The 27,887-nt window shown below is 37.9% G+C and overlaps 1 protein-coding gene across 1 annotated transcript in view; it reads right to left on the reverse strand.

Annotated features, from left to right (window-relative positions):
• Positions 1-27,887, reverse strand: part of ADGB (androglobin) — a gene marked incomplete at its 5' end in the record, with an annotated part of 122,874 nt that overhangs the window by 7,432 nt on the left and 87,555 nt on the right. The window contains 5 exons of the mRNA XM_081093567.1: positions 5,583-5,765; positions 10,833-10,944; positions 11,786-11,962; positions 17,539-17,711; positions 26,250-26,361. Of these exons, the coding sequence (XP_080949693.1) occupies positions 5,583-5,765; positions 10,833-10,944; positions 11,786-11,962; positions 17,539-17,711; positions 26,250-26,361 (757 nt within the window). The remainder of the gene's footprint in view (positions 1-5,582; positions 5,766-10,832; positions 10,945-11,785; positions 11,963-17,538; positions 17,712-26,249; positions 26,362-27,887) is intronic.

Here is a 27,887-nt window from a genome sequence, read left to right on the forward strand (position 1 = left end):
TCGGAAGGACATCAAGTCTAATTAGCATATTATGCTTTTTATTATTATAGATATAAATTTAGAGGTCAGCTTATCAAATTGTGTAAAACATGTACTAGGATTTTAATAGGGAAAGCACTTAATTTATAGATCAATTTGGAGAGAATTAAATATAAATATACCATATTACTATATTGAATCTTCTAATCCAAAGCATGGACTACCTCTCTCTTTATTTAGATCTTTGAAATTTTTTTTCAGTGATGTTTTATAACTTTCAGTATGTAAATGTTTGATTTTTATTAAATTTATTTCCATATATTCATTAGTGATGCTATTGTGATTAAAACTGTCTAAATTTAATTTTGATTGCTCATTGATAATATGCAGAAATAAAAGCGTATTTTGTATATTAATCTATATCATGTGACCTCACTAAACTCACTTATTAGTTGTAAATGATATTCTTGGTTCTTTTTCTCTGATCCCTTAGAATTTTCAATATACAGGATCAATTTGTCTGAGAATACAGTTTTACATCTTTCTTTCCAATATGGATGTGTTTTATTTATTTTTTCTTATTGAAATGACTAGAACTTCCTTCAAAGTATTGAGTATAGGTGGTTAGAATGGCCATATTGCCTTGTTCTTCACCATAGGCTGAAATCTCTATGGTCGTTTTATTACCCTGATTTCCCTGTTCAGTTTTTGACTGATTAGTTGCTTGCCTTGACCAGCATCATAGTACCCAAAGGGACCCAGATCCTCCCCTGGAGTCTCCAGGAAAAAGGCAGCCCTGACAACACCTACATTTTAGAATTTCTTCCCCATAGAACTATAAGAAGTTAGTTTGTGTTGTTTTGAGCCAGCAAGTATGTGGTTGTTACAGCAGTGAAAGAAAACTAATTCAATTAAGAAAATTTATTTGTTGTTCTTATTTTTAATAAACATTTCTTACTTTGTTCTATGCCTTCAGAGTTTTGAAATGTTTTTTGGCCATTTCCTTATTGCTGTTTTTGGGACGAGGGCATGTCAAGTATTTACCATTTAAGAAGTCTTACCCCTGCTCCCCCCCGCCCCCCGCCCCCCCCCCCACATACACACACACTGACTATTTAACCTTGCTTTTTGACATGTGGTTATAATAGTCTCCAGAAATATTGTCAAGCATTTAATTTTTAACAACTTGTTAAAAGTGATCTTTCATCCAAAATATAATCTAATGTAAACTTTTAAAAATATAAAAAATAACATCCAAATAAATTTTTTAGTTTTTTTCCAAAAAATACAGTCATGTACACATGAGAAAATAAAACATAATAATACAAATCCCAACTCTGCTCCATTATTAAAACATAAATTCAATCATTGTTTTTATTAAATAAAATTAAATAAAAGATTCCTAAAGTATCAAAATTTTATTATATGACTCTTTTAAAAACCAGTATCACTAACTTTTCTTTTTTCATCATAGTTACTTTGGGATCTTAGGTTTCTAAAGTACATTTGCTTTTCTTATTACATATCTACCATATTAATGTTGGGTGTATTTTTGGCATTTCTAACTTGAATTATTTCTATAAGATACCAACTGCTGACTTTGGCTGGAAAGAAACTATTTTCTGATTAATTAGATGTTTGTGATTTTTTTACATCCAGCCAAATAATATATATTTAAACTCCGAGAGTAGAAAATGGGCAGAGAAATCTTCATGTTAATCTACAAAACTCTGTTGTATCAGAACAACGTGTGAATGTAGTATGACAGTCTTGAACCTCTAAACAATGCAGCTCAAAGTGTGTGTGTGTGTGTGTGTGTGTGTGTGTGTGTGTGTGTGTGTACCATCCTCCATCTGAAAGTGACAGTATGCATAAGAATAATTTCACAGCAATTGGTTATGACTGGGTCATTTTATTGTATTTTACAAAGTTTCAGTTTGCAAAAGACTCAGAGACAACTTTCATGACAGGTAGTATGAGAATTAGTATTTAAAAGTCATAGCAAAGAATGGTTTGACTGATTGTGTGGTCTGAAGAAAAGATTTTAGAATTAAGACAGTGATCATGTCCAACCTCTGGAAGAGGCACTTTTCAGAGGCCCCAAGAAATAAAAGGGACATTGAAAGCAATGTTTAGACTCCTGGCCTTGATGATGGCTTGGTGTAGAAGAAGACTGCTTAGGAGTGAATTCCATAATGATATTGTTTTCATGACCTCTCTCATTATGAAGCAAGTTGTTCTAAGTTACCTACTATATGAAAATAGAAAGTAGCAAGAATAAGGTCGCTTTAGGGAGTCACAAATATTGATGGGAAGGTAGAGGCCATACCACATGAAGCTCTCACAGGGCATAGCCCTCCCAGCACAATTATAGCCAAAAGGCTATTGTTGTAAGCTTGACCTTAAAGTCCAACCCTGCAGTCCTAGGTAGCTAAGGGATGTATGGGCTGTGGGGGTGCAGCAAGTGTTGCCTAAACAAAGCTTGATAGAGCTGAGAGAATGGCAACAACAGGAAAGAAGCAGATTTGAAACTGGAAAGAACATTGTAAACATCTTGCCTTTGTTTTGCTTTGTGTGATCTGACTATAAAATAAAGCGTTGGCTTACAGGCGTGTCACTGTTTCCTCATCCAGGCACGGTGATCCTACCTGGCCCCAACTGTATTCTCTTGTCTGTCTTCTTTAATCCTTCACCACCCCTCCTCAGGCTCACCCCTGGCTGTCCTGGATGCAGTTCATATAATATCTTATGGGCAATGCTTTTCCAGGGATGAGGGCCAATTTGTGGTGCACCAACAGCAGAAGTGGAGTAACAGCAAGTTCCAGATAACCACTGACAATCAGACCCATGATCTCCAGTAGGATTACTTCTACAACCACAGTATGTGGGCACATGGCAATGTTTCAGAGGGTTAGGATGTATTGCAACCACACAACAACATAGTTTTTCTTGATGGTGTGTAAATAAACTTACCATTTTATGTTAAATTAAAATTATAATACCAATTTTTTAAGAATGTTTTAAAGAAATTTTTGCTTTAGGACAGGCTACTTTGATCCTCCTTTCCTGCTTACTCTTCTTACCTTTCTTCCCTATTTGCTGACCCCTCCTCCTCATCCCAAAGTACACCATTTTACAATTATGCAAACTTGAAGGCAAATGTCTGAAGACTAATGGCCAAAAGTGTGAAGAAATGAGCAGCAGGAGAACTGACACTGAAGCCTGGCCTGGGGCTGGGGATTAAAAATAAAATCTACACTCTGACTGCAGAGGACACTGTTATCCAGGCTGTTCTGGTTACATTCCATTTTTTTTTCAACTGGAAGGGTTTCTCATTAGCATATAAATAAACCATTTGAGATGGGAATTTAATTCTATTTTAATTTTATAGATATTTAAATTAACTAAGTGTGTGGGGAGGGGAAGTTTATGGAATCAAAAGAATTAGGGTTTGAGTGTTGATTCTATCCAAACTCTACCAGCTTCCTCTCCTTAGGTGAGTCATCATTTTATCTCCTTCGTTTCCAAGGCAGAGATACCATATATGCTTTATCTAGTTCACAGAGGCTCAACTGCGATAAATATGCCAAAGCACTCTATCAATTGTATATTAATGTGAAATGATAGATATGTCCTAGTGCCACTACCATGCGCATTACCTATTAAATGAGTGCTTGCTTTCAAAATACAGGTTCAAAACTGTCAGTATCTCTTTTTAGTGTGATAAAGGAGTCTTTGAATTTTCTTCTTTACAGTGAAAAATCATTTAAGGGCATGTTTTAGCCATAAAGTGTTTAATTTTAAAATTCTCAGACTGGTTCAGCAATTTTGAAAAGAGAACCATTGCTGGCATTTCTGAGGATGCTTCCTTCCAGAACATTTTTCCTCTCTTGCCTGGGTTCTTAACAAGTAGAGAACAAAAGAGTGAGATTTTACTACTGACAGAGGTGTAACTGGAGGATGTAGCCTCAGTGAGGCAAATGGGCCAAGATCACAGAACCCTGGAGGTGGCCAGCAGGAAGCCCCCCTCACTCATAAGTAGTGCTTCCATTTCAGGAAGGAGCAGGGAACTTGGGCCCCATGAGCAGCCCAAGACACAAGCCTTGCCGGGAGCCGGTCCATGCTTGCTGTTTCAAGGGACCTGGCATATATGGCATACTGTTCTTAATATGTTTGCTCACCTTCTTGGCACTATGTGTTTTAACCAAGGTCTCTGAGAAAGGTTGTTTCCCCAGGTAGGGATTTTCCCCTGAAGTTAGGGAGGGAATAAAACCTCTTAACTAAGTGCCAGGTGGGTAATTAATCACCTTAACTACGAACAATCATGCTTAAACTACATAATCTTTACTCCCTGGAATGGAGATAAGAAACGCCCTAACCTTTGAAATAGAGATTGATAGGATTGGAATCAACTGGTATAAATACAGATGTAAGAAGACAGAACGAAGAGAGACAGAACCTAGGCACAGAACCTACACAGAACGTTCTCTAGAGACAGAAGAACTTTGCTGGAGAGAACATGGCAAAAGATCCTGGACAGAAACTGGCCTCAGAACCTAGAGACAGAACCTATCGAGAGAACATGGCAAAAGATCCTGGACTGAACCTGCCTACAGAAATTGTCAAGAGAACCTGACTAGAACCTGGTGACTGAACCTGGCTGGAGAACCTGGACAGAACCTGGCTGGAGAACCTAGCGAGGGAACATGGCTACAGAACCTGGCTGGAGAATCTGGAGAACCTAGCAAGAGAACATGGACACAGAACCTGGCTGGAGATCCAAAGCAGAACCTCTCTGGAGATCTAGACCAGAACTTGGCTGGAGATCCTGGCTAGAGATTCTGGCTAGGCTGCTGATCAACTGAACGCTGTCTCCGTGTCATTCCTTCTTCGCCAACTCCGTCCACACCTTTGGGGACCCCTGGACCCGCTGGGGTTGGACCCCGGCAAAGCCTCTTAACAATAGAAAGTCTGAGAGCTGCTTAGGGAAAATCCTCTCTGGTCCTCCAAGCCCACTACCCTGGAAGCCAGGAATGTGCAGACATCTCTCTGTAACACCATCCATGAAGGGCTTAGGTTCATTTTAGTAAATAAATGCAAATCAATGCCACACAAAAATGAACCAAGTCAGTGTGGCTGTGTGCCACTGAAAACTGCTCTCTTTTCTTCTTCTTCTTCTTTTTTTTAACTGCCTTCTCCCAACCTTTTAGAAACCAAATATTTAAAATTTGTTATAAAAGGAAAAGAAGAAAATCTATCCTGTAGCTTACTGTAGAGAAAACAAAAAGGAGGTGTTTGGTGACAATGTGTTTGTGATTACTACAATTTTACTTTCAGGTATAACTACACACTTTAGAAGTGCTACTTTTTAAAAATATTTGCTTACTTTTATTTTTAGGATAAGTGTTTAAACAATCAGATTCTTAAGCAGATTATCAACTCTGATAAGCCAAATGAAGACCTGTGCATCTAAAATACAAATTTTTCTATGGCATACCCCTCGACATCACATTTTTTAAAGTTAGTATATGTTCCAGGATTTTTCTTTCAAAACATGTACTTATCTTACCCACGAGAGTGATACCCACAAGTGTGATACTCACTCCAGTTATCCTTCCGCAGCTCATGGTCCTCTTTCCCTCCGATCTCACCCATTACCGATTTAGTCAGCTCCTTTAAGCTCTTGGACATTTGCCACTTCTTCCACAGCACACTCCCCTGTTGTATTGACTCTTTGGACTCCATCATCTTTGTTTCTGGCTCTTTTGCAAAACTTATAGCTGCTTCTATTAACAACATGGCATGTGCGTTACTGACAAAAAACTTGCATGCTACGAAATCGTATGCAAAAAGTAAAAGGACTATGAGAGCACAGGTTTGGAGCAAAAGTCTTGAAAGCTTTGCAACTTCTAAACCAGAGCACTAGCAAAAATAACCATTGGCACGTCAGAAGATGACATGGATGACCTGAGCAGCCATTGGGCCTGGAAGCTGCCTCAGGATATCAAAAGGTAACATAAAAACAGAAGCTTTATGGAGGTGAGACGTTACAAATAGGAAGGGGATTTCTGAACCACTGGGGCTGCTGTTCTCTTGGGTGCTGGAGGAAGGGCCGCCTGTCCCATGTGAGAATTATGAGTAGATGGGACCCTTCTTTCTGGAGAGCAAGCCCTGTGTGCAGGCACTTGTCTAAAATTGTCTTACTAGGAAAACAGATCTGGAAAGGGATCTTTCTTGTGAAGCTGCAAAATTTGAAAAATTTTTTCTTAAAGCTATAATTCTACTGCCCTTGTTCCATATCTCTGTGCCAGGAAAAACTGGAAGACCTTCCACAACTTCCACATTATGCAGACATTTTTCCCTCTATTTATCAATTGCACATGGTTTAATTGGTGTGATATTCTGCTTTGAATGAAATAGGTTAGTGCTCAAGAGTGTGGAGAAATGTTGAAATAAAAAGGAGACAATCAGGCATCAATGTTGGTTGCATCAATATTGTCAAAATTGATGCAACCCTAGAGCAAGTTTTTCCAGGAAGTTTAACTTAGATAGATAAAATGGATAAATTTCTTGTAAAACACAACTTACTAACCTTGACACAAGAAGATATGGAAGAGATAAATATCAAGACATATAGGATGCATATACTGTATGAATTTACCTGGACTGTGGCAGTACTTTCCTGAATGGTTTCCCCATCTCTATTCTTTCCCCCTTTAAATGCATATCTTTAAAAGTCACCAGGGGTCTGCAATGTAAATCTGACCATGGAAATGCACTTTTTAAATCCCTGACCTCCCAGCCCTGCTTAGCTTAAGCAATGATCACAAATGATGGGAAGAAATCTTCCTCATAGGTATTTTGTTTTGAGGTCAGTGTTTAAATAACTTGAATTTGAGTATCTTTAGGCCTATGCTTACACTCCTCAAATTGGCCACCCATATCTTCTTCTTTACCTCTATTATATACTGTGTGAGTTCAAATATATGAAGTTCAAGAACAGGGAAAATTAATTCCTAGTGATAGAGGTCAGACTAGTAGTTATTTTGAAGAGGGAAATGGCAGGGAAGGGGAATGAGGAGGACTTTGTGGATGTATTAAGTATTTTATACCTTGATCTAAATTTTTATACATATGTGAAAATTTGTTAAGCTGTAGAATTGAGATTTGTGCCTTTATTGCATGAATGTTAGATGACAAGATCAAGCTCCTCAGAGCCCTGTTCTCCACTAGATCTTGTCCTTGGCTTAGGATCCCAAGAAACCAGAAACACCAATCAGAAAGGATATATGCATCCCTATGTTCATAGCAGCACAATTTACCATAGCTAAGATTTGGAAACAGCCTAAGTGCCCATCAGTAGATGAATGGATTAGAAAACTGTGGTACATCTACACAATGGAATACTATGCTGCTGTAAAAAAGAAGGAATTCTTACCATTTGCAACAGCATGGATGGAACTGGAGAGCATTATGTTAAGTGAAATAAGCCAGTCAATGAAAGAAAAATACCACATGATCTCACTCATTTGTAAATAATAAAGACCATGATAAACTGATGAATAAAAATAGATACAGAGGCCGAACAGCAGCGAACAGACTGTCAAACTACAGTGGGAAGGCTGGGGAGGGTTAGGGAGGGAGTAAGAGATCAACCGAAGGACTTGTATGCATGCATATAAGCATAACCAATGGACACAAGACATTGGTGGGTAGGGGAGGCTGGGGGAAGGTCAAGGGGGGGGGGGAGACATATGTAATACTCTTTGTAATATTTAAGCAATAAGACAAAATTTAAAAAAAAAGAGAGAGAGAGAAAAAAAGAATTCCAGTTTTAGCAAAGAATCCTGCTAAACCCATTTATTGAGATCTAGAGGCCTGATGCATGAAATTAGTGCAAGAGTAGGCCTTCCTTCCCCCGGCTGCCAGCATCGGCTTCCCTCTGGTACCCGAGACCTGGGCTTCCCTTGCAGCCCCAGCTTTGTCCACAAGGACTTCTGGTTTAATTAACATATTATGCTTTTATTATTATAGATTGCCCTTACCCTTGATATTCAATTAAGCTTCTCTTTCTCCCATCTTTGATACTTAATCAAGTTCCTCTTCCTTAACCCCTGAGACCTATCCAAGTTCCTCTGAGTATTTTCTCTCTACTTTCTGCGTATTGGCTATAAATCCCCACTTGTCCTTGTAATATTCAGAGTTGAATTCACTCTCTCTCCCAATTGCAACATCCCTGACTCCTATTGCAATAGTCTTGAATAAAGTCTTCCTTGACATTTTTAACAAACATCTAGCACAACAATTTTTCTTTTACATATAACGTAATGTAATATTATTAATACATTGTAATAATACAAATGTATTATTATTAATACATTTAAATAATAAGCATAATCTAGAGCTTATTCACCTTTGTATTCCTAATATTATTTAATTTCATCAATTAGAGGAGTAAGTACTTTAGGAGTTAGGATATTTTAAATCCCAGTGTTGTCACTTTTTATATGTATGTGACTTAGGAAAAATAAGATGACTCTCTGAGCTTTGGTCTCTTTATCTGTAAAATGGAAATAGTAATGTTTGTGTCATAGTTAAAGGTTTGTGCTATAGGTTAAAGTGAGATACTAAACATGAAGCATTTTGAACAGGCTCCATCCCAGGATAACAGAATTAGGGTGATATTTACTGTTTAGATTATTTATAGAAAAGTTACGAAACATTATTTATGTAACAATTATTAAATTACTAGAGGCCCGGTGCAGAAAAATTTGTGCACTGGCTGGGGGAGGGGTCCCTCAGCCTGGCCTGCGCCCATTCACAGTCCAGGACTCCTTAGAGGGGTGTCCACCTGTTGACTTAGGCCCACTCCCCGGGGGGTCAGGCCTAAGTTTGCAGTCAGACATCCTTCTGGCAGCCAGGGAACCCTCGGGGGATGTCTGACTAAAGGCTTAGGCCCCCAAGGGATCACGTCTAAACTGTTAGTTGGACATTCTTAGTGCTGCCACCTAGGTGGGAGAGGCTCCTGCCACCACCACTGCTCTGGCCAGCCATGAGCCAGCTTCTGGCTGAGTGGCACTTCCCATATGGAAGTGCACTGACCACCAGGGGGCAACTCCTGCATTGAGCATCTGTCCCCTGGTGGCCAGTGCGCATCATAGCAACCGGTCATTCTGCCGTTCAGTCAATGTTCATATTAGCCTTTTATTATTATTATATAGGATGTCCCTACTTTCCCCCTTTTGCCCCCTCTACCCAGCTCTTGCCCCCCACTTCTCTCTGGCCATCACCATACTATTGTCTGTGTCCATGGGTTGTGCATATATTTTCTTTGGCTGATCCCTTCTTTAAATTCACTTCTTTAAATTTTTATTTTCAGATAAGTGCTTATAACTGCACTATTATATATTTTCTATTATATCATTTAGAATTAAGGTATTTTTTAATTGAACCCTTGTTAATTTTAGCACAATTTAATAAATTATGCTAGAAGCAATTAGAAGATTTTTCATGTAATGCAGATACATTTCAATTAATATTTTATTACTTTTTAATTTTTTAATATTTTTAAGATTCGTGCAATAGGCCTTCTTTCCCCTGGCTGCCAGCACCAGTTTTCCTCTGGCACCTGGGACCCATACCTTCACTCTGGCCACCGCCTTCCATCTTCGCTCTGGACATAGTCTTCGCTGCGTCTGGAGCCTTCAGTCTTTGCTCTTCGCTCTGGCAGGAGTCTTCAGTCTCCAGCCAGAGCTGCTCCTGTAGCTCCTTCGACCCCCCACCATCCCCCTCATAGCTTGATCACTGCTTCGCCTGCAGACCTCCCCGACGGGCTCCTGGGTTCCAGGGGGCCGCCTTGCCTGCGGCCCAGCTTTCCGATCATAATCACCAACACGGGCCACAGGCAAGGAGGCTTCTGGGTCCCGGGGTGCCGCCTTGCCTGTGGCCTGGCTTTCTGATCGTGATCAGGATCACGGGCCGCAGGCAGGGCGGCTCCTGGGTCCCGAGGGGCCGCCTTGCTGGCGGCCCGGTTTTCCAGGGGCTCCTGGGGTCACACACGGGGGCCTGGATGGCAGCTCCCAGTGTCCTGCCCTGCCTGAAATATGCAAATTAGCCACCATCTTTGTTGGCAGTTAATTTGCATATCACACTGATTAGCCAATAGGAGGTGTGGTGAAGGTATGGTCAATTACCATGTTTGTCTATTATTAGATAGGATTCTCCTGAAGATGTGCGAGTAGGAAAGCATGTTTTGGGATGTAAATGAAGCAACCACATATTGGTAAGAAAATACCAGACACATGGGCTGATGGAGGGCTCTGTCTGCATGCTGGGTTTGTTCCTGGCTATCTTGTGAATTTAGTAAATTACTGAGGAAATAATTATAGGTCTTTGTCCTTATTGGTAAGTTGAGAATAATATTATATATCAATGGGCTGATATGAGTATTAAAATAATTAGCATTTCACAGTTCCATGTCCAAGGCAATCACTGACTTTATAGCTATGATTCTTAACTGCCATTATTCATGTTTGTGGTGATTAGAAAAGGTGCCAGATTTATAGCAGGATGTCTATCTTCAAGTTTGCATACTGCTACTTCTAGCCAGGCCATACCCTTATATCTCGTTTCATCTCTCAGTCAGTGGAGAAAATCATATCCACTTGATGGGAAACATAAACATATGCTTGGTGAAAAAGAAATAAATATCTATCTTTTATAGGATTGTATGTGACTTTTCATAATCCATAAGAAAACAGATCCTGACATGGTTTCTTTTTACCAAGCATGACTTGCTGCCTGTCATTTCGAAGGGGTTACGGCCCTGAGGCCTTGGGGGCAGGCTCACTGACCTTCTTCTCCTCGCAAAAGGCTTTCTGACAGAGACACAGTCCCAGGCATGCTCTCGCCATCGGGTGTTTTCTTAATGAACCGGCTGAGGTAATGCAGACGAGCCTGATAAGCCTAAGGAACAAACATGATCAACACACAGTACAGACATCTTAAAGGTACTCAAGAACCAAACAAAAACAGAAAACACAGGGAAATGTGAATGACTGAGGCAGCTGGGACCAGGCTGGCTCTTGTTAATTATCGAATAAACTCAATTTCTAAACCATCCATGTTTTTGACAGCCATTTCTGAGAACTAATGAAGAAGTGGTCTGAAAATTAATGCACTGAAATCCCACGTCTCCTGATTCCGAATAGCTTTCATCTTTCTCAGTTACCCTGAGTTGGGACATGAAACACACACAAATAATACTGTTTCACTATGGCAATGATTCTTATATAAAATGTAGGGAGAGGGAGACATGAGGTCTAGGGGGCAAAAGAGGGCTTACAGTTGTGAATATGTGAAACAGAGTTTATTCTTGTATTGTTATTTATGAATTATTGTATTATTTATTTGTACTACAACTGTAAACCTACTTTTGCACACCCCTGTATATACTATACCACAGGCAGCAGCACATGGTTTTTATCTGCCTAAGGCTGTTCAAAGTCCATGAAAGCAGTTGTAGGCTGTCTTAGTTGGGAGGAGAGATAGCATTAAGCCTAGGCTATGTAAAAGAATGAGGTCGCCCACAGGTTAACACATGGCACCATTATATGCTTTGCTTTTGCAAGTCATCAGGGTATCAGGACAGTGTGTCCAAATGTGGTCTTAACATCGAATCAATGTCTGAGAAAGTTCCAGATGCCATTCCTGAAGGAAAGACTATGTGGTTTCACCAACATGGCTCTTTCTTCCAACCATGCCGAGTAACAGAAAGGAAAAGTACAACTCCACAAATTCAAGAGACCTTGATGGCTCTTCCTGGCTCTGCCATCTCCCAGGCTTGCTTCATAGCTCGGATCTCATCTGCTCGTTCTGTATCTTTTTTCACTTCAAGATATTCCGCTTCGTTATGTTCAGTGACAACCCTCAAAATCCAGTAGGGTTTATTTGGGTCTTCTTGCTGGGAGTGTGCAGTGGGTATCTGATAAAAGAAGAGAAAAACCTTTGGGTCAGATGTTTTCCTTCTTTCAAAAGGGTTCAGATTTAACCCTATGGTCCATAATTTCCCTATTAGGTAGTTACCCAAGAGAAATGAATACATTTATTCACAAAAAGACCTGGACAAGAACATTCATTATGGCCTTTTTCATAATAATAAAAAAAAGAAAAAAAAGAAAAGAAACACTATAAATAACTGTTGATTGATGAATAAACAAATTGATATACATCACAGTATAACTGAATCTTACAGATTGACATTATACTGAGATAAAATTGAACACAAAAGAAAACTTCTTGCATGACTCATTTGTATGATGTTATAGGACAGGTCAATCTGTTGCCTGGGATGAAGTATGAGGATGACAGAATCCACTGCAAAGAGGTTTGAGGGAATTTCTAAGAATATGGAAATTGTCTATATCTTGATTGAGATGTGGGTTACATGGTGAATGCAATTTTCAAAACTCACTGAATTATATATTTAAGGTTGTTGCATTTCACTGTATGTAAAATTTACCTAAACACTAAACAAAAATCTCTAAATTACTGTTAGGCTTACAGCATCTCTGCAGAAAAAATGAGAGCAGGAATAATTGATCATTTCCAAGTCTGGATATTTTACTGGATATATATTCATTTTGAAAGTTAACATTTTGATGTTTTGTAAGGTCACTTTCATGGGCCTTAGGCTGGGAGAACACTGACATAGGACTTAAAAGTGTCCAGATAAGTGAGGCTCATTGGTGTCTGCCTGATCCAGTGAGAGGCTTGAATCTGATGTGGTTCATAGGCACTTTAGATAAGACTGATGCAATGTTACGTATCCATAATTATCCATAATGCAGGTGGGGAAGTGGGTATGGGGAGGCCACTAAATAAAATTTTCAGTTTGGTTTTAATGTTCCCAAAAAGACCTCCTTGCTCCTTACAATATTCTCCTAACAATCTGATGAGAACATAAATCTCAAAATTAGATTTTTAAAAATTTCTTCCTTTTAAAACACAATACATGAACTGTACTATATTTTATATTTCTGGATATATGAGTTTATCAGAAGCTTTTCTGGGATCAAGTTTTGATCAGGGAAGAGAACACTATGAAGAAGTAAGGGAAGGCCACATGTCTTATACGAATTTATAGACTGAGTTAAGTTTGTCTATTTTAAATTGCAGTCGTTTTTTTTACTTTTGTTAATGAAAGGGATATTTTTTCAATGAATTAAAAGGATTGCTTTTATAACAGTGAACAAAAAACTGGAGCTTCATCTAGAAAAGTTAACATACAGCATTATCTTGAAGTTTCAAGGGAGGGAAGTAGTTGATTGGAACTCCACCAATGTTTTTGAGCCAAACTGTTGAAACAAGTAAGCTTTGAAGTGAAAACTGCATCTAATTCTTTCATATTTCAAATGTAATCATCCTTTGATAGATAAAAAATTATTATCCCACATCTGTTTAGATGATATTAGAGGAAAAGACAGCATTTGGATTGTAAAATAATCTAAATGCTAGTAAAAACATAAGCAATGTAAATTTAAGAAGAAATTAGCTTTTCCATCTGAAACAAAATCAATGATGGCATAAATTTCACATGATTATGATGACTAAAACAAAAATACAAAGTATAATATGATAGTTTTCAGTTTGCTGTCTGGCACATACATTAATACTTTTTAAAACAACAAACAACATAATACCAATATCAACTAAAACCAACTAGCAAAATATTAAGGTTCCTAAAGCTTAGTTAATTATTAATGTCATAAAAACCTAATTTCCATATGAAATTTGGAACCCAGCATATAAATTGTCCAAGCACTGGCTTTTTTAGGATTCCCCAGAATTCACGAGCATTTCAATGGTAACTTTTTTGCTGAATCCCATAATTCCTTATTAAGTTCGGTGGAGCCACTGAACAGCCTTTCATTTTTGAGACTGCACATATATATTCATCAGAATTTTGCAAAGAATGTAAGGTTTCATATATGCCAGTTTTTAGGTTTATCCAATCATTGATGTTTGCAGAATTGGTTTTTCTTGGCTCAATATTTTTGCAAAGTTTTTTTCTTTTTTTTCCTTTATTTCTTTCTACATACTTCAACCTTTCAACTGCAGCTGATCCAGCTTTTCATTTTGACTTTCATCTACAGGTATGTTTTCAGCATTACAGGACTGAAGCTAAAATAGTTGTCAGAAGACCTTTTTCTGTATCTGTAGCACTGTTGATATCATTAGATAGGCTGGTTTCCAGGCTTGTGTATGCCATAGTATTTCTTATATTACTCTTATGATGTCCAATACCCAGGCTTGCTATGCATTCTAATGGGACATCTGGCCAAGGACATCTAAGTCATTCATTACTAATGCTGAGGGGTTGTACAGAATCAATCCTCCACCTTGAGGAAGATTATTTCCCAGATGCACACTCTGCAAAGCAGCAGATGAGACTCTAATGGCCTGTTACGTTTTATAACAGCAGCCTCCCACATGGTAAGAGTTGATTGCAAGAAAATGATCATAGTGCCTGAACACAAAAGCTGTTGGCATTATCCCTCTGTTTACCATGGTACTTACTAGTAGCTACTGTAGGACGTGGGGGATTTCTTGCTGCTTTAATAATCAGTACGTATCCAATTCTGTTCTTAAGAGTATGTCCCCACATTTGCCTATCATAAAGCACATGGCTCCAAGTCATTTTGACTGTTCCAACAATGACATTTTGTGAAACCTCACCTGACCCCAATTTTATGTGACGTTCTTCACATTTATGCAAGGACATGTGAAACAATCCAAACAGGAAAGCTCAGATGGCCCCTGTCTTACACCACAAATGCAATTAATGAGCTGGTGAATTGGCTCCTGAGTCAGTTCAGCTTCTTTTTGCTGTGTCTGAAGAGCAACCACACCCCTTGTTCCTACAGCATCAATTGCTCAAATTAGGATTCCTCTTCCTTTTAATGGATTCATGCAGCCAATTAAGGCCAACATTTCTCTAATTGCTGTCTGAAGAGTGTCATCCTTAATTTGTCTCAAGTAAAAAGTATGGCATAATTCTCTCCTTGGCAGCCACTCCTTTTCCCTCAGGAAACTCTAGAAGATGAAAAGTCAAATTTTCAACCCTGCTGATGTAGAGCTTTGGGTCAGATGTCCCTAAGGCTTAAACTAACACCCAAATTCTGTCATCAGTACTAATGCTCACCATCTTTCCTGGTTGAAGAGATAAACACTTTTTCTCCTGTGTGTTTCTGTCTTTGCTTACAGCCTACTCAGCTTTCATTGCCACTTCCTGTTCTGACTGACTTCTCACTGAATCATGTGGAGAAAAGTCCACCAACATAACCACCTGCTCAAGGTTGGACCCCGTCAGTGTGATGAGAAAGTTAGCAGTACTTCGTTTAAGGGAAACTGGACGAGCCTCAGATGTCTCACTGGGACCTGCCCACTTGTGGTCAGTCTACCAAGAAGGTTCTGAGAGAGCCAAGCTCCTTATCAGTCCAGACACCCACATGGCCCATATCCGCAGAAGGGCATTTCCCTTCTTCAGTGCTTTTATCTTCAATTTCTCATTTGTCCTGAGAATGTCTATTTTCTTTGGGACATTTTAGCCTCACATTTGAAGTATGAATTAATATGATTTGGTAAAAAGTAGAATGACTCTCCAAAATTTGTGGTTCAATTATTTGTGTAATGAAAGAGACTTTGTTCCCTGTATCTTCATCTTCATCTACAGTGTGGCTTCCCTTTTCTGGAAAACTCTGCTCTTCTAATTGAGCACTGTCTTTTTCAGAGTTACAATGGTTTGTTTAACAATTCTCTGTTTGAACAAGCCACTATCAGATACCTTTTTTAAAAAAAAGATATTCAAGAACTAGACTTACATTGAGCTAAATGTAAAATCATTTCATTCTGATTGCCAAGAACAGCCTTTGAAACAAAGTTCACAGTACTTTTTAAATAGGGCAGGAATGCTCACGTTTGTAAGTCCTGGCAAAGCAGAAGTGCTAAGTTTCAAAGCCCCTATACTTAAACCATAGTTGCTCAGAGAGTTACAGTGCTGCTTCAAATGCGTGCTGCATTTTTGGTCTATTTACACGTTATTTTGCTTGTTTGAGATCCTCTTTGTAGACTAATGTGTCTTACCATCCAATAATGTGGAGGTGAGCACATGAAAAGCAGTTGCTTGCTTCTCCACTTTCCCACAAGACGTTGGCACTGTGGGAGGCAGGCTGTAACCACTTCAGCAGCGGTGACTCGCCTCTTCCTGCATTGACATGGACTGGGGATGGGCTGCATCGCTGGGCTTCTGACACAAACAGAAGAGCAGAAGCCTCAGGGCCACCCTCCTGCCCCCAGTGGAAGTCAGATATGGCTTATTTACTTCTCAATGTTGCGTAGTGTAGACTCCAACAGCTAAGAAATGAAATCTTGGAGATACAAGTGGAGTCTGGGACAACTGAGTCATCGTCTCCTAATTTGTTCATTTTTCTTTAGTGTCCATTTTACTAGTGGTACTAACAGCCTATTTAGTTAATCCACCTGGAAACCTGGGAGACATCCTCCATGTTTTCTGGCTCCTTTTCTTCTACTTTGGATGAATAACTACATAGCCTGTGTGTTTCCTAGATATTTCTTGATTTGCCCTACTCTTTCTTTCTTTGGCCTGTACCTAATACATCTGACACTCTTTTACCTGGAGCACTGCGGTACCTTCCTGAATGGTTTCCCCATCTCTATTCTTTCACCCTTAAAATGCATACCTTTAAAAGTCATCAGGGATCTGCAATGAAAATCTGACCATGGCAATACACATTTTAAACTCCTGACCCCCCAGCCCTGCTTAGCTTAAACAATGATCACAAATGATGGGAAGAGATACCCCTCATAGGTATTTTGTTTTGAGGTTAGTGTTCAAATAACTTGAATTTGAATGTTTTTAAGCCTGTGCTTGCACTCTTCAATTTTTTCACCCACATCTTTCTTATCCCCATCATTATAATTATCTAACTGGCCTGGAAGGAATATGGGTTAAGGATGTCTGGGCTGTAAAAGAGTCCCAGCTTCTAATGAGGCTTAAAAGCTCTCCTCCATCTGATACTTACTTACCCCTCCTGCTTCATATCTCATACTTTAATAATTTTTAAAAAATTGTTAGATTTTTCCCCAGCATGCCCTTGCTCATTGACTCAGTTCAGGGCTCTGCTCCTCTAGGAAGAAGCTAGATAAGGGACCTATGCTTTCCACCACTGCACCGTCTCCTCCATCAGACTGTAATTTTTTTCAGAGTGGGATGTGTGTAATGGTAATATTAGAAACCCAGGTGCCCCAAATAGTGTCTAACATATTAAAAGTTAAATTAATACTTTTTGATACTAAATCAGGGAAGGCTGCTTGCAGGAGGTGTTCAAGGAATGTCCTTAAGCTATCTAGATGGCTGATGAAAACAGGGAGGTGGAATTTCTCACAGTTTTGTCTTCAGCAGAGACCCGATGGGCCAGGAGGGACCCGATGAACCTAAATGCATTAAGTAACTCCAATAAGAAAAAGTGCCACACCCACCTGAGACTCAAGGCGAGGTGCTTGTTTTTCTTTGGCTGTCTTTTCTCTCTCAGAAGACTTTTCTTTGCCTTTCCTTGTTGCTTTGGATGTTCCTGAAGATTTTTGCCCCTCACTAATAAAATGGGAATCTGGGATTCCCAAGGAAATTAATTCCTCATGTCTCTCTCCATGACCTAGGGAGACATAAAATGGAAACCAGTGAGTCACGATAGAACAATAAAATCATGTCATGTAGAAACAAAGGGAGCAATTCAAGAAAAAGTGGTTAGTCTAAGGCATTTGGGTTCTCTTTTCTTTTAAACAAGCAAACAAATTGATCTTTTGTAAAAATCTGTGACTCTTTTATAAAATTGAGAAATAATTCACATACTAAAAACTCACCATTAAAAGATATAAATCAGTGGGTTCTGAAATATCCATAAGGCTATACACCATCACTGTTATGTAATTAGTTTCTAATGTGCATGTTTTCAGTTCATTTTCTTGCATAATTGCCTTGACTAGTATCTCCAGAAAAACATTGAATTGATTCATGTCTGCTTTAATATTTATTATGACCTTTCTTTTGCTTAATTGGTCTTAGTGTTTCCTTTTTTTCCTAGTTTTCTAATTTTTTAAGATGGAAGTTTAAGTTGCTGATTTGAGATCATTTTACTTTTTATTTATTTTTATTTAAATATATCTCTTTTTAAAATTGATTTCAGAGAGGAAGAGAGAGGGAGAAAGAGAGATAGAGACATCAATGATGAGAGAAAATCACTGTTCGGCTGCCTCCTGCACACTCCCTATAGGGGATTAAGCCGCAACCTGGGCATTGACCGGAATCGAGCCCGGGACCCTTCAGTCTGTAGGCTGATGCTCTACCCACTGAGCCAAACCAGTTAGGGACATTTTTCTTTTTAAATATAGGCATTTATAGCTACAAATTTCCTCAGCATTGGTATCATTGCATTTCATTAGTTTTGGTATATTTTTTATTCATCTCTAAGTATTTTTAAATTTTTTCTTATGGTGTATTTTATTACCTCATGTGGATACAATTTACTGCCCAGTATTCTTCTATTTCTGCTTGAAGGACTTTCTTTAGTATTTCTCAAAAGGCAGAATTGTTGGTGACAATTTTTCTCAGTTTTGTTTTGTTTTATTTTTTGGAATGAGACTTTAAAAGAGATCCACTTCCATTCTACTCTTTCTGGTGGCTACTAACCCACCAGGCAGACAGGCTGTTAGTTTTTAAGGCTACTCATGAGCTGGAGACCAGGGGATGAGATGGGGGCAAATGAAAATACCATAAAGCTCACTGCTCTTAAAGAGATTTGGCTGTTTTTCTTGAATAAAGTATTTGTTAATTTCCAAAGTTCTGAAAATGTTGATTCTGATTATTTCTGCCACATTTTTTTATTGATTTTTTAAGGAAGAGCTAATTTTTGGAGTCCTTACATTGTCATTTCCATTATTCTCCTGGATTTGAACCTCCTGGGTTAACTCTGCTTGTTGTTTGGGGCAGAATCCTGAGAGAATGGCGAATTCACACAGGCTTGGCCTCTCAGAGTTCTCTAATAGAGACCCTGTCACAAAAGCATGGAATTGCAAAAAACTCGGTGGAGGTAAGTGAGATTCTATTCTAAGTAGCTCAGCACTTAAGTGTGATAAGTAGAACCACAACTACAACAACAACAAAAAGCACTGACTTAACTTGTGAGCAGAAAAGCAAAAAATAAATAAATAAAAATAAGAGACCACAGAAAGAAAAAAGATAAGGTTAGAGGAGGATGAAGCATATGGGTAGAGATGATAAGCCATTGAAAATGTATCGGCTGAAGAAGGACAAAGATATTTATCGGAAGCCACGCAGTAAAATCACGTTTTATTAGAAACCCAGGATGAAAGGTAAGAGGCTGCAGAGGATACATTTTCTCCTTCGCTCTTTGGTGTCCTTTGTCAACCAAAAACTTTGCGATTGAAGAAACACTGCTTGTACAGAAATGGGAGCCCATGGATTTCGGTCTCCTCGTGCTGCCTCTGCTACAGAAAGGTGGCCTAGCACCAGCTCATCATCATCCCAAGCCCATATGAAACAACTGGGCTGTCTCCAGCTTCGGTGGCCACCGCCACCACCTCAGCTTCGTGCTCCCGCAAAATCCAGCTCCCAGAGATTTCCAGGTTGCATTTTAAATTCCCAGCTTCAACTGTTACAGCGATGCAGTGATTCACAATTTCAGTGAACAAAACAATCACCCAGAAAGCTATAAAATGTAGATACTGGACCCCTAACCTAGAGATTCCAATGGCTTTGTCTGATATGGGCCCAGGAATGTACAACTTTAAAAACTGCCTCAAGTGCTTCTGATTCAAATGGCCTGGAGAAAAACACTTTAAGCCATGGATACAATACTCCCTTTTGCTAAAAACAAGTGTTGCGAAGGATGAGCTAAAAGGAAGAACAATGATTTAGAATTCAAGGAGGCTGGATTTATCTTCGCAAGCCTGGTTCTGAAATGTTGGCCTGCATCAAAATCACAGAAAGGCTTGTTTAAAAACCGATTCTTGGTAGAACTCCTAACATTTCTGATTTGGTAGGTCTGAGGTAGAGGCCCCACATTAGCATTCCAAGTTCCCAGGGGTGCTGAGGCTGCTGGTCCAAGGACCACCTTTAGAAAAACCACTGGTTTACATTTAAGAGGCATCATTACCTTTTCTCAACACGAGGGGTTTGGTTGTTGTTGTTGTTTGCCTTTTATGTTCTATTGCTTCTAAGAACTAAATAGCCAAGTAGCAGGGGAGCAAATAATTTTAGTTGAATCCATACTATGTTTCTTTCTCTTTCATTTCGGGAAGCATCCAGTAGGGTAAGTTCAGAGAGGTTATGTAACTCTCCCACATGATAAGAATTGAATCGGAATTCAAATACAAGTTTAAAGGACATGTTTGACCCTTTCAAAAAGTCTTGTAAGTCACCCCAGTAGCAAAGTAAAATAGTAAGTGTAAAGCATCCAGATCTTATCAGATACTTGGTGCCAGTTACTAGGTACTTTCAAAATGGGGGCAGACCCTCCTGTGTGAGGGCAAAGGGACTGAATGTAAGCACCATGCATTTACAGGGGCGACTTGCTTTTCTCCAGCAATTCCAGCTGCTGAGAAGTGTTGTACTAGAGAAAATCTTTCAGCCAAATAGTCAAATGACTTGGAGGTGAATCCTTGATTATCCAGCGGATAGGTTAACTCTGGTAGGTTTATTACATTCTTTGAGTTTAAGTTTCCTCTATTTAAGGGAGAAACTGACATCAAGCCTACAGGGATTAAAATAATCTTTTAAAAATAGGATCATACTTAGTATGCCTTGGGATTTTAAGATGTTAACAAATGTCAGATGACATGGATTATCAAGCTGCCCATTAGGTATTTCTGGAACTCTTTTTTCTTATCCATAGGTCTCAGTGTCTGGATTCTATTCAAATTACCATATTCTAATATTCAAGTTCACATAAGTGAGCATCTACTAGAGTGTCCGCCACCTAGCAGGTGTGTACCATCTTCTTTCCTTACGTTGTTAATATATAGACTAAGACAATTTTCACATTTTAATGGCATACAGCATGGCAACCTTTTCTCCCATGATTTACAAGTTCTCCAAAGGCCAGAGTATCATTATATACTGCATTTTAAATTCCTAGTTTCACCTACTATAATGCTGAACTTATAGTATGTACTCATTATGAGGTAGTTTAACTTTCATAGGTAAAGCTTTATAGGGAATCTGCCTGTGTTGGGAGTGTATATATCAGTAAGAGGTAGGAATAAGTATCCTACTGGTTCAAAAACTATGAGAAATGTGACCCCACCCCCACATTGTGTATTCATGTAATTAGAAGAGCTGAAGAGGAAATGACCACTGAAATAAACTAATATACCCCTTGCAGAGAGGACCTGCCCAAGGAGGATCTGTTGATAAAATGAGCTTGAAAGGATCTTTAGCATTATGCCTTTAGATATCCCCTTACATTATCTTACACATATCCAGGATACAATAGACAGAAGTCTTCAGTGAATTATAACACTTACTACAGGAATGTAATTTTGATTTTATTATTAAAATTCAATGCTTATATTTATACTAGAGGCCCGGTTGCACGAAACTCGTGCACGGATAGGTTCCCTAGGCCTGGCCAGTGACCAGGGCCTATAAGGTTCCCCGCCTCCCCACCTCACCGCCTCCCCACCTGCACAACCCCACCACATGGTCCCCCCCCCGCCTCCCTGCCTCCTCCTTCCCTTGCCACCTGCGTGCAGCCACCGTGCAGTTTCTCCCACCTCCCTGCCTCCCCACCTCCTCCTTCCATCATTTCCTCAGTGTCCCACTGCCACGCTGCCACCGCTGGTCACCTGCCATGTTCCACACCACCCCCTAGTGGTCAGCGCACATCATAGTGAGCGATCGAACTCCCAATCTCCCAGTCAAACTCCTGAGGGGACACTTTGCATATTAGCCTTTTACATATATATATCTATATATGTAAATCTATATAAATGTATATCTATCTATCTATCTATCTATCTATCTATATATATATATAGATAGATAGATAGATAGATAGATAGATATAGATATATAGATATCCAAGAGCTAAAACTACTTGGGACTTGAACATTAATGTAATTTCCAAACTAGCATACTTGTTTAAGACAAAGTATACATTTACCAATCACAATCATTTTGGTAAATAGAAACAAGAATATACATATAAAAATGGATTTGTTTCTTCATAGTCCTGAACTGAGAATAACAAAGTTTATATGTGTTTTTTGCAAAACCACTAATTACATATCACAGCAGATAATATTACTAAGTACAGTACTACCAGCTCAAGACTCTCCAATTCCGATTTTCTTAAGTGAGAGCTGTCTCAGTAAGCAATTTTTACCAAAACGTAGGTATAGAATTGTAACTAAAGGTGGCACTGTTGCCTCATGTTAACCAGAGGCCACGCTTTCTAAAATTCATATTTATGATACAAATATCCTAGGTTGCATGTATATCACTTTATTTCAAGCCTTACTTTTTATCATGCATAATAAAAGTGTAAATTTTTGAAAAGCATTAAATTATGTACCACACTTTTCATAGAAAGTAACTGTTGAGTTTAAATAAGTTAATGGGCCAAGATTTCCATTGACTTTAGGATGCACCTAAATTTTATTCATTTATTTTTTTAAAACTTCTTTATTGATTACCATATTACGTATGTGTCCTTATAGGATGTACCTAAAATTTTAAATTGGGTCACCAATATATTAACAAACATAATGCCTGACCAATTTCTTCTTGATATAAATTATTCATAATTAAAAAGTAAGCTAAGTTATAGTCAGAAAAAATTAGCAACTTAATTTTTCTAAAATATATCAAACCTTAAAATTAAAGTTTGTAGGTTCTGAGTTGTAAATATAATTGTTCATAGAAATTGACATATTGATGACATGTTTTAAACAAATTACTGATCTAAAAGTTCACATTTATCAACATATCAGAGATATTATTCTAAATCCAAAAGCTGCATGCTTAACTTTCAAAAAGATTAACCCACATATTCTTTCAAATAGAAAATTTTCCTAGTTTCATTTTAAACACAATTCAATTCTGAATTTCTTTGCTTGCTGCTTTCAGCAACAAAATGTATTATGCAATGCAAGGTGTAATTTAATTTTAGCAGCTGCTCATTTACTCATAAAACTGTCAAGTGTGATGTCAGAAAAGAAGACAATTAATTCTGAAGACTATATTTTACTTGGAAAATATACTACTAATAATACCCTTTTTAGTGCTACTAGGTTCTAGGAAATATATGCATATTATCTTGAAACTTCACAACAACCTTAAAAGATAGGAATTATCACTCTAATTGTATGGGTGACCAATAACCCAGGTTCAGGTAGCCAACACAGGGCAGTTTAGTTGCTATGCTGCATTTCTTTATTTAATATTGCCTTCCTTTTAAAAACTTAATTCATATTATAATTTTGTACATTATCTAATTCTATGTTTTTGCACCATTCTGTTTTATGAATTAAACCACTGTGTCCATTTCAGTTGTCAATATTTTTCTTTGGTTTTCCTCTAGAATTTTTAACATTTATTCATCAATATACCTAAATGTATTAAATATGGCAGTTTGTTAGAGTGGTTTGTTTACTGGAAATCCATCTTGCTGAATAACTTGTAGTTGAGAAGCTTAAAAGATCCTAAGGAAAATATAATAAAATAATTTATACAACCTTTTATGTTCACTACAAAAATATAGGCAGTTCCCCCAGTAAAGGCATTTGTTGAGGACACAATGAAGATCTGAAACTGGTACTACTGTAAATTATTTTTTCCCTGTTCAAAAGCTTTCGCTGAACAGTTAATTCCCATTCAAAATCATAGCGATGGCAGTAACTAGCTGTTACTAAACAGTTACTAAGCAGTCTGTGGCTCAGTTTTCTCATCTGTAAAATATTATAGCATCTACCTCATGCGTTTATTGTGAGGATTAATTGTGTCAATGTACGTGAAGCCCCTATGAATAAGGACGTTATAAACATCGATATAAAGGTTTGTGTATGGACATAAGTTTTCAATGCTTTTTTTGTCAAGTTTTACTGAGATGTAATAGAAATATAACATTGTATTAGTTCAAGATGTATAACATAATGATATGTATATGCCGGGGTCCAACCCCAGCGGGTCCAGGGGTCCCCAAAGGTGTGGACAGAGTCGGCGAAGAAGGAATGACACTGAGACAGCGTTCAGTTGATCAGCAGCCTAGCCAGGATCTCCAGCAAAGTTCTGGTCTGGATCTCCAGCGAAGTTCTGTTTAGGATCTCCAGCCAGGTTCTGTGTCCATGGTCTCTTGCTAGGTTCTCCAGCCAGGTTCTCCAGGTTCTCCAGCCAGGTTCTGTAGCCATGTTCCCTTGCTAGGTTCTCCAGCCAGGTTCTGTCCAGGTTCTCCAGCCAGTCACCAGGTTCTAGTCAGGTTCTCTTGCCAATTTCTGTAGTCAGGTTCAGTCCAGGATCTTTTGCCATGTTCTCTCCAGTGAAGTTCTTCTGTCTCTAGGTTCTGTGTAGGTTCTGTCTTCTAAGTTCTGTCTTCTTAGTTCTGTATTTATACTAGTTGATTCCAATCCTATCAATCTCTATTTCAAAGGTTAGGGCGTTTCTTATCTCCATTCCAGGGAGTAAGGATTATGTAGCTTAAGCATGATTGTTCATAGTTAAAGTGATTAATTACCCACCTGGCACTTAGTTAAGAGGTTTTATTCCCTCCCTAACTTCAGGGGAAAATCCCTACCTGGGGAAACAACCTTTCTCAGAGACCTTGGTTAAAACACATAGTGCCTAGAAGGTGAGCAAACATATTAAGAACAGTATGCCATATATGCCAGGTCCCTTGAAACAGCAAGCATGGACCAGCTCCCGGCATGTATATACAGTGAAACAATTTCCACATCAAGTTTGGTTTACATCTATCACCTCACATAGTTTACAAATTTTTTCTTGTGATGCGGACTTTTAAGATCTACTCTCATAGAAACTTTAAAATATATACTACAGTGCTGTTAACTATAATCATCCCCTGGACTAATATGCCTTCTGACCACTTTCACCCATTTTTCCACCCTTTTGCTCCTTCTCTGGCAACCACGAATCAGTTCTGTTTCTATCATCTCTGTTTTCTACAGATTCCACATATAAAATAGACCATACAGCTTTCGTCTTACTCCGTCTGACTTATTTCACTTAGTATAATGCCCTTAAGGGTACACTCTTATTGCTGCAAACAGCAGGTTTTCCTTCTTTTTATGACTGAATAATGTTCCATTGTGTATATATGCCACAATTTCTTTATTCATTCATCCATTGATGGACACCTATCTTGTTTCCATATCTTGGCTATTGTCAATAATGCTGCAATGTACATGAGGGTGCAGTGATCTCTTTGAGATAGTGATTTTATTTCCTTCTAATTTATACCTAGAAGTGGAATTGCTGGATTATATGGTCGGTCTCTTTTTAATTTTTTGAGGCGACTCCATATTGTTTCCCATAGTGGCTACATCAATATACTTTCTCCATTTTCTCCACATCCTTGCCAACGCTTGTAATTGCTTGTCTTTTTGATGACAGACACTCTAACAGGTGGGAGGTGTGTTTCATTGTGGTTTTGATATGAATTTCCCTAGTGACTAGTGATGTCGAGCACCTTTTCATGTACCTGTTGGCCATTTGTATGTCTTCTCTGGAAATATGTCTATTCAATTTTTCTACCCATTTTCAATCAGATTTTTTCCCATTGAGTTTTATAAGTTCTTTATATATTCGGATCACTAACTCTTTCTCAGGTATATAATTCACAAATATTTTCTCCCCTTCCATGAGTTGCTTTTTTAATTCTTTTTGGTGGTTTCCTTTGTTGTGGAGAAACTTTTTAGTTTGATGTGGTCTCACCTGTTTACTTTTGCTTTTGGTATCAAGTCCAAAAAAATGATTGCCAAGACCAATGATAAGGGGCTTACTCCCTATGTTTTCTTCCAGGGGTTTTATGGTTTCTGGTCTAATGATCAAGTGTTCAATCCATTTTGAGTTGCTAATGTTTTAATAATTACATGATAAAATTACTATTAAATATTTATATGAAATACTAAGTGCATAAATAATAATTAGGCTGACATACCTTTAACATCACTTTTCTCCAACTCTTTTAGTGCTTGAACAAACATCTGTTGATTTTCAGTGAGAGGCCAACTGTTATATAATACCAAACACTGTATAATATACTTGTAAGTCTGAAATAAAATGCAATGTTTAAGCAAAATCAATGAGAATAAACACATGTGCCTAAGAACGTATTATTTTAGGCATATAATAAGTGCCTATTTTTTCTGAGTCATACAATCATAATTTAATTAAATTCTATCAGATGTTCCCCAAAATCTGTAAGACCACAGTCTATAAAAGTTTATTCTCACATCCCCACCAATACCTGCCATGATATATTCTAGTATTTATAATTTTTTATGCATGTTATAAATAAATTGTATTCATTTTACTTTTGTTATATTTATCAGTTTTTAATTAAGATTACATTAATCTCAGAAGAAAGATTGGAAAGTTTGTATTATTTTCAGTTTTCCAGAACAATTTACTTAAAAATCTGTTAGCGCTAACCTATAAAGCCATCTGGGCCTAGGCTTTCTGGAAAGATAAGACTTTGATGATCAATTCAGTTTTATTAATTCTTCTTCTTCTATTATTTTCTATTTCCTAGTGAAGCAGCTTCACCATTCCTCCATCTCCCCCTGAAATTTATCATGTTTTTTTACATATTAAATTTGTTAAAGTTGTATATAATACTTTTTGTTAAAAGTTGTTTGGAGTTGTACCTCCAGCCTATTTTTTTCCTATATTTGATTTATTTATATTTTCTTTCTTAATTGGTTTTATAAGTAGCATGAATACTGTATTATTCCTTTAAAAATTAGGGTTTGTTAATCTTTTAAAACTTTGTTCTCAATGTTATTAAAGTTTTTTTCTTTGAGTTAATCTTTGGCTCTTTTTCTAACTTTTTGTTTCTATAGCTTAGCTCATTTTTCAACCTTTCATGCTTTCTAGTGAATTAGTTTAAAAGTCAACATTTCACTAAATGCAACTCTAGATGTGACCTACAAATTTTGATATGAAGCTTTTTATTGTTTTGAGTTCCTTGTATTTCATAACTTCTTTTTGCTGTTTTCACTAAAAATTATTTAGTATATTTTATTTTGTTTCTACATTTATGGAATTTTAGGCTGTTTATTAATTTCTATATTACTGCATTTTGTTCTGATCTATGTAATAGAGTTTGATTTTTTATTGAGTCTTTCTGTGTTATGAAAAAAGTATTTTTCTTGATTATGAGGGGAGATGTTCATATAGATGTCGAAAGGGTTAAGCTTACACATATCTACATTTTTCAAATCCTAGTGATAATAAGTGTTTTGCTTTTCAGATTAATCTATCATTTGCTGAGAGATTTGTGTTAAAATCTTAACTAATAATTGTTAACATTAATTTTTCTCTGTAGTTCTAACCATTTTTGCTTTTTATCCTATATAATAAAAGCCTAAAATATTAAGTATCTGGTCATCCAGTCGGCTGTTCAACCAATCAAAGCATAATATGCTAATGATATGCTAAGGCCGCTCCACTGTTCACTATGACATGCACTGACCACCAGGTGGCAGATGCTCCGACTGGTAGGTTAGCTTGCTGCTGGGGTCCAGCTGATCGGGAATGAACAAGACTGGCCGGACACACCCTGGAGCCTTCCTAC

Source organism: Myotis nattereri (assembly GCF_964212035.1).
Source record: "Myotis nattereri genome assembly, chromosome: 6".
In the NCBI taxonomy this organism is placed as follows: Eukaryota; Metazoa; Chordata; class Mammalia; order Chiroptera; family Vespertilionidae; genus Myotis; species Myotis nattereri.